Below are 7,035 nucleotides of genomic sequence, written 5' to 3' on the forward strand. Positions count from 1 at the left end.
GATGAAGTTTAACTTAGAAGAATCCTAGACCTTCAATTAGGGAGTACCATGGTAATAGATGATAATCTATTTTAGGTCAGAGGAAAGAAAATAATTAAATCTCATTTTAAAGACATGCCAATTTAGATCATCAATGATTGAAACAATTGAAACCTTTCAAAACTCCTTTTATCTTTTCTAAAAGTTACTCCCTCCGTTCCAAATTACTCGTCGCAAAAATGGATGTATATAGTTTTATATACATCCATTTCTGCGACAAGTAATTTGGAACGGAGGGAGTATTTCTAGAAGAAAAGATTTATAATATGAAAACTACATTTCATAATTAAAGTAATGGGATAAGTTTGATTTTGTAATATATTTTTATATAGGCTTGGTCAAATTTGATGAAGTTTAATTTAGAAGAATCCTAGACCTTCAATTATTTTGAAACAGAGGGAGTAGTACTATGGTAATAAATGACAAAAGAGAATAACTAAATCTCATTTTGTAGACCTGAAAATTTAAATCAACGATTGAAACTTTTTAACATTCATTTTGCCTTTTGTAAAAGCTATTCATAGAAGAAAAGATTTATAATAATAAATAAAATAAAAACAGGTTAAAAGAAAGAAAGCAGTTTGGGACGTGTTGGCCACCCACGGTCGTCAGTACATCAGAGAGGATTCAAACGGCGTCTCCTCCCTGTAGCACCACCCACGTTCCACCCATCAATCCCCTGCCCAACCGCCACCTCCACGCACGCCCCTCCCCGCGCGCCGCGCCCGCTGCCCCCTCCCTCCCTCCCCTCCCCGCCACCGCCGCGCCCGGGCAGCCCACCCGCCCACGCCCCCCTCCGCCACGCCCGCCGCCCAATGCGCCGGCCCACCCGCGGAATAGGCAGCGGTGTATGGGCGGCCGCGCCCGCTCCCTCATCCGCTGGCTGCGCCACCACCGCTCCCGCCGCGTCTCCTCCGCCTCATCCTCTTCCTCCTCCCACCTGACCGCGCACACCAATACATCCTCCGCGACCACCGCCACCAGCGACCTGCGCGCCCGCTCGCTCCCGCAGCCGCAGGACGACCACGTCGACTGGGAGCAGGAGCAGCAGCAGGAGGAGGAGGAGCTCGCCGACGGCCCCGAGTCCGACCCCGAGGGATACATTGTGCTCGACCGGGAGGGGGAGGCCGGGAGCCTGCGCGTCGCCCTACCCCGCGCGCCCGCGCGCACCAACCCGCCGCCACGCATGGATCCCGGCAAGAAGGTGCGTCCTTGCTCGCCGTGCGCCCTCTTCTCCTTAATTAGTCCCCTTCCCCCGCGGCCCCCTTCCGCCGTTCTCGTTCAATGTCGGTTGCCGTCGATCTCTCCCGGATGAAATATGTTGCCGTGCTGCCGGGATTGCTCTGTTCGCTTCGTGGATTGGGGAAGATCCACCCTTGGGATTGCTCTGTTCTTGCTCCCTTGCCAGTTCTTTGCGGATCTGTTTTCCTGGAACCACCGATTTTGATGTGGTGACGGTCAATGCCAGTTCTTGGATAGTTGTTACACTTATTAATGTCATATACAATAAACTCATAATATTAGCTTGTGCAAAGTGCGCCACACATGAATGCCGTCCGTGACAGCCTAATAAAGCGCGGCATTATTTAGGAGCAAGCAGTGTCACGGGAGCCCTGTTTTCGCTGTTCATGTCTCATCAGAGACAAACATGATGCATGGTGGAAGAGGTTATGCTTTTGCTTTTCAATTATTGGTCCTTGTTGACGATTCCACGTTTGCCACTTTTGGTAGCAGCAGGTAGATATATTCAGAAAAATACACTGTTTAAAGTACCAAATGTTCAACCACTTCGTGATTCATTCAGTCCAAAGTGCAAACCCAGCACAAGCAAGAAGCTGTCTCGAGTGACTTTCCAGTTGTGTGCATGTCTTCTGATCCTTTTTGCCCACCACTATCATTGTTTGTAAGGCCATCAGTATTTTTTTCGGAAAGGGGATTACCCCGGCCTCTGCATCACAGGGATGCACACAGCCATGTAAGGCCGTCAATATTGTTTCGTATCTTTGTGAGGCCATCGGTATCTTCAGTTGAGATGTTCTATCTTTCTTTTTCTCGGCGCGGTTTTACCACCACTGGTAAATCAGTATGTTAGCACCATCTAGCTCTCTGAACTAATGGTGCCAATATGCGCTTGCTCCTTCCTTTTCAGACCTCGGAATCCGAGTTCTTCACGGAGTATGGTGAGTTAAACCGGTATCAGGTCAGCGAGGTCATTGGCAAAGGGAGTTATGGAGTTGTGGCTGCTGCTATCGACACCCAGACCGGCGAGCGTGTGGCCATCAAGAAGATCAATGACGTCTTTGATCATGTCTCCGATGCCACCCGCATCCTTAGGGAGATCAAGTTGCTCCGGCTGCTGCGCCACCCGGACATAGTTCAGATCAAGCACATTATGCTCCCCCCTTCAAGGAGGGAATTCAGGGACATATATGTGGTCTTTGAGCTGATGGAGTCCGATCTCCATCAGGTAATAAAAGCGAACGATGATCTCACACCAGAGCATCACCAGTTCTTCTTGTATCAGCTGCTCCGGGGAATGAAGTACATCCATGCAGGTGATTAGACTACACAAAGGAAATCGATAAGTGTTCATTCAACCTTTTTCATCTCATGTTGCTGTACTGATTGTTTGTTTACATGATGGTTTTGCAGCGAGTGTTTTCCATCGGGATCTTAAGCCCAAGAATATTCTAGCGAATGCTGACTGCAAGCTGAAGATTTGTGATTTTGGGCTTGCCCGTGTATCATTTAATGACGGGGCTCCATCAGCCATATTCTGGACGGTAGCCATTTTAGTAATGTTGAGCAGATAATGTTTATCCTGAGCAGCCAAATCTTGGTTTCTGATGATTTTGCATGCCTTGTCTAGGACTATGTTGCAACTAGATGGTATCGTGCTCCAGAATTGTGTGGCTCTTTTTTCTCAAAGGTGATGTAATTTTCATCCTAACTTCATATTACCAACAACAATACCCAGGCTATTAAAAAAGCACAATGACCATACTATAGATTTTCTTCCAAAATTGTTGTTTTAATATGATATGTTTCGATGCAACATAGCAATACTATTTGTTGATTTCACTAGTAACACATGTTGATTAATTTCCATTTTTGCAACTAAAGTTCCCTTCCCTTTTAGAGTTGCTACTACAGTTCTCAAATGTCGGTTCAACCTGTCATGATCTGTATTTCATATGTTGCACTAAGTTCTCTCCCAGTAAAAATGCCAAAAAATTGTTACTTGTGGTGTTTTGCCCTCTTCTTTCATATAATCATAGCTGAATGTAGCGACCTGGCTTGGGCGCTAATTCAAACTTGATGATGTACTTTGTTTCTTAATTAATGTCTGTGCATGTTTAGCAAATGCTAAAAGCAGCTGAACTTTGAATTTTGCAGTACACACCTGCAATTGATATTTGGAGCGTAGGGTGTATCTTTGCAGAAATGCTCACAGGGAGGCCACTCTTTCCAGGGAAGAATGTTGTCCATCAATTGGATCTCATGACTGATGTACTTGGCACTCCTTCAGCAGAATCTCTCGCTAAGGTATGCTTACTCCACACTTGTCACCAGCAAGTTAGAACAATAGTTGGAGTTATATATTTTGCCACTTCCTATTTTTCATATTTTCATAATATGCGAATTTCCTGCAAAATTGAACCTTGCATTGATAACTTGTGTACATGGTTATGAATTTATTATTGGCTTGTTCCATTTCTCTCAGTATCTTTTTTGCATCCACGCCCAATACTTACAAACTCTGATTCTCCTTAATATGGTTTGCGTGCTTGGTTACTGAGCTACATGGAATACGGATGTCGGCACGAATTGGCATCAATATCAGCACAATCTCTCGCCATGTTATATATTTTTCATATAGAATGAAATGTAAATTGTGGGATGATGTTTAAACCATATGTCTTTTACACCCTTTTACCGAATGGTTGCAGATACGGAACGAGAAAGCTCGGCGATACTTGAGCAATATGAGGAAGAAGCCTAAAGTTCCCCTTACCAAAAAATTTCCAGGCATCGATCCTATGGCTCTCCATTTGCTTGAGCGTCTTCTTGCTTTTGATCCTAAGGATAGGCCAACTGCTGACGAGGTAGGAATGGCTGAGACCAACTTCTATTTACTATAAAGATATATTACATCTTTGAAAATGTTGGGTGAATCACTGTCCTCAGTACTGAGATATGAAAATGTTCTTCAAGGCCCTGACAGACCCATACTTTAACGGATTAGCAAATTCAGAACGTGAACCCATAGCACAGCCCATCTCAAAACTTGAGTTTGAGTTCGAGAAGAGAAAGTTGGGCAAAGATGATGTCCGAGAATTAATTTACAGAGAGGTACAATTGCTCAGCTATTTTGTGGAGATACAGTAGAGCTGCTGCCCGACTCTGTAGTTAGCTAACAACTTCTACATCTTTCAGATTTTAGAGTACCATCCTCAGATGTTGCAAGAATACCTACGTGGAGGAGACCAGATGAGCTTCATGTACCCTAGGTGAGACCATTATTTTCCCTTAGAAACAAGATTTACTTGTGTTGAGAATTTTATGATGACTATGCTTTACTCTCTTCTGCATACACTGAATTATGCCAGTTATATGTATATGACTGGTTGATGGTATATTGCAAACTCTGATGTTTGTGCATGTATGTTGACAGTGGGGTGGATCGCTTTAAGCAGCAATTCGCTCATTTGGAAAAAGGTGGTGCAAAGGGTGAAAAATCCAGTCCACAGTTGCGACAAAATGCTTCCTTACCAAGGTAATATGCTCTGACCGAGACTTAAATGTATACTTCCAAGGCAATAAATATCTTTATGTAGAATGGGCATGTCGATACTTATGGACGAAATATTTGTTTTCTAACCAAAATTTCTTTCCTTTGACAACCTTGTACAAATTTCCCAAAGATGATCTGTTTGGACTTGGCAAGAATATTCAACAAAATAAATACTAAATCATAAGTATCATATTTGTTTTGCTTTTTGCAAGTTGCCAGAGATTTTAAATCAAATATTTTTTAATGTTAAATTTGATAGAGAATAATGTTTCACATGATCAGATGCTTATATATACATATAAAATGAGTCATCCTACAAATAGACAACCTTTTAAGTTTTTGTATCTAACAATTCTCGCATCTTGTCTCAGGGAAAGAGCAATTGGCAATAAGCACGGAGATAGTGACTACCAAGTAAAGCTGAATGCAGGTGAAAAGCCAGTACATGCATCAGTGACAGATGGAATAAGCAAACCCCTCATGAGTGCTCGGAGCTTACTGAAGAGTGAAACCATGAGTGCTTCCAAGTGTATAGGTGAAATAAAAAATAAAGATGTGAGTTCAGCTCGTCCTTTGTTACTACAGTAAATATATTTGCCCCCTCTCTTCTTACGAAATTGCTGGTATATTTGAGTTCCATACTTGCAGGCTGTCTTTCACCTTTTTTTTTCCTTTGGAGTGTTTAATTGTTTATATCTCTAAGATATCTATATCTAATTTGAGCAATTTCTTAGTTAATGCTGCAATGTCCATTCAACATTTTCCAGGATGAATACGAGAGCGTGGATGCAGCTGACGGCGTCTCTCAGAAGATCGCTCAACTGAAAACCTGATTTTCGAAGGTTACAGAAGCAATCGGTAGTATATACTATGTACAACAGCATGTCTATAGGCGCTCAAGATCAGAATGATCTTTAACCCAAGCCAAGAATTCTATACAACAAATAAGACCACAAAATCACCTGTTATGGTAACCTTGTTGTGCTGTAATGTAAAATTTTCTACTCGTTTTTTGTACTTTGTCAAAGAAGAACCATGTCTAACCGACAAGCTAGTTCCTCGTCCTTTCCTCGGAGGAGCTGCCATGATCCTGTACAATTTTGTCAATATGAAGTATCACGCCCCTATATTTCTGTTCATATGGTGCTATTCTGATCTTGTAAACCTTCTGCAATCAGAGATGCTCTTTGCCTCTGTTAATTTATGCAAATGTTTGTCTAGAGACGCTCCTTGTGCCCGCTATATATGGAAATGCTTGCCATATTTTCCATTATTACATGTTTCACTTGAGGCGATATGGCAATATTATTTTTCATCGATGGAGTTAACATGTTTTTGGGGGGTAGTCGGTAGTTGTTAGACATCGGTACAAGATTAGTGAAGAAAGTGTCTCTTCACTGGACTTGGACAATGTTGATACATGGTATTTAGTGTTTGTTGTGAGAATTGATCAATTGGCTTTTGGTTAGATCAGTTTCAGCGCATGTTTCAAAGCAGGTTGAAGTGAAGGCCAATAGTTGAGCCATGCATCGGTTCCACAGCATCCAACATCATTGGATCGGAAGCTTCAGAAGAAAGAAAAAAGACCTCATTTCTCACCTGCGCTTCCTCCCAATTACTCTCTCTTCTCATGCCCGAATTCCCTGTAATTTCGAAGTGAGAGCGGTGGTTCCTTGGCAGAAATGTGTGGGTTCTTAACACCACAACTTCATTGTTCTCTGATTGTTGACAATGTTGGATGATTCTATTTGTGAATGACCAACATTAGTAGTTAGTAGTTAGGTTAGAAATTTATGGATGAAAAAAGTCATAGGGAGGAGGGAGGGGGGCAAATGCCCTCCCTTCCAGCTCAAGGTGACAATGCCATTATCTAAACTCGTCGCCAATTTATATGGTGGCCTAACCGACATTTAGTTGCCCTCGACTGAAGATATGTGATGTATGTGTTAGCTGCCTTCGCCGCCTTCTCCGCTTCATCGCCCTCAGCACTCTCCATCGCATTAGACATTATCTCGATCCTTCTTCTTCTCCTTTGAACAACCATTTTCTATTTCAAGGTAGTGCACGTCTCTTCACTCGATCCAGGCTTCTCCTTGCACTCGATCTAGCTAAGTGTCTGTCAGATTTTCCATCCGCCTCCGAGGAATAGTTGGATGGGCGGCTCTTAGAGTACATGGTCCAATTAGAGCCCGGTGGTGGTT

At 42.9% G+C, this 7,035-nt stretch overlaps 1 protein-coding gene across 1 annotated transcript; it reads left to right on the forward strand.

Annotated features, from left to right (window-relative positions):
- Positions 1-816: 816 nt before the first annotated feature.
- Positions 817-5,947, forward strand: LOC123069357 (mitogen-activated protein kinase 17). The gene is made up of 11 exons (XM_044492195.1): positions 817-1,243; positions 2,189-2,594; positions 2,692-2,822; positions 2,909-2,968; positions 3,436-3,585; positions 3,990-4,145; positions 4,255-4,392; positions 4,477-4,550; positions 4,715-4,816; positions 5,206-5,389; positions 5,602-5,947. Exons 1-11 carry the CDS (start codon positions 890-892, stop codon positions 5,665-5,667), a joined length of 1,821 nt encoding a protein of 606 aa, XP_044348130.1. The 5' UTR covers positions 817-889; the 3' UTR covers positions 5,668-5,947.
- Positions 5,948-7,035: the final 1,088 nt, after the last annotated feature.

This window comes from Triticum aestivum, chromosome 1A (genome assembly GCF_018294505.1).
Source record: "Triticum aestivum cultivar Chinese Spring chromosome 1A, IWGSC CS RefSeq v2.1, whole genome shotgun sequence".
NCBI classification, from domain to species: Eukaryota; Viridiplantae; Streptophyta; class Magnoliopsida; order Poales; family Poaceae; genus Triticum; species Triticum aestivum.

Excerpts from the sequence above, each read along its gene's own strand:
- LOC123069357 (XM_044492195.1), top strand. The coding sequence starts at position 890 with ATGGGCGGCCGCGCCCGCTCCCTCATCCGCTGGCTGCGCCACCACCGC. Across the intron at positions 2,595-2,691 it reads AATGAAGTACATCCATGCAG|CGAGTGTTTTCCATCGGGAT; the intron begins GTGATTAGACTA and ends ATGGTTTTGCAG. Across the intron at positions 3,586-3,989 it reads CAGCAGAATCTCTCGCTAAG|ATACGGAACGAGAAAGCTCG; the intron begins GTATGCTTACTC and ends GAATGGTTGCAG.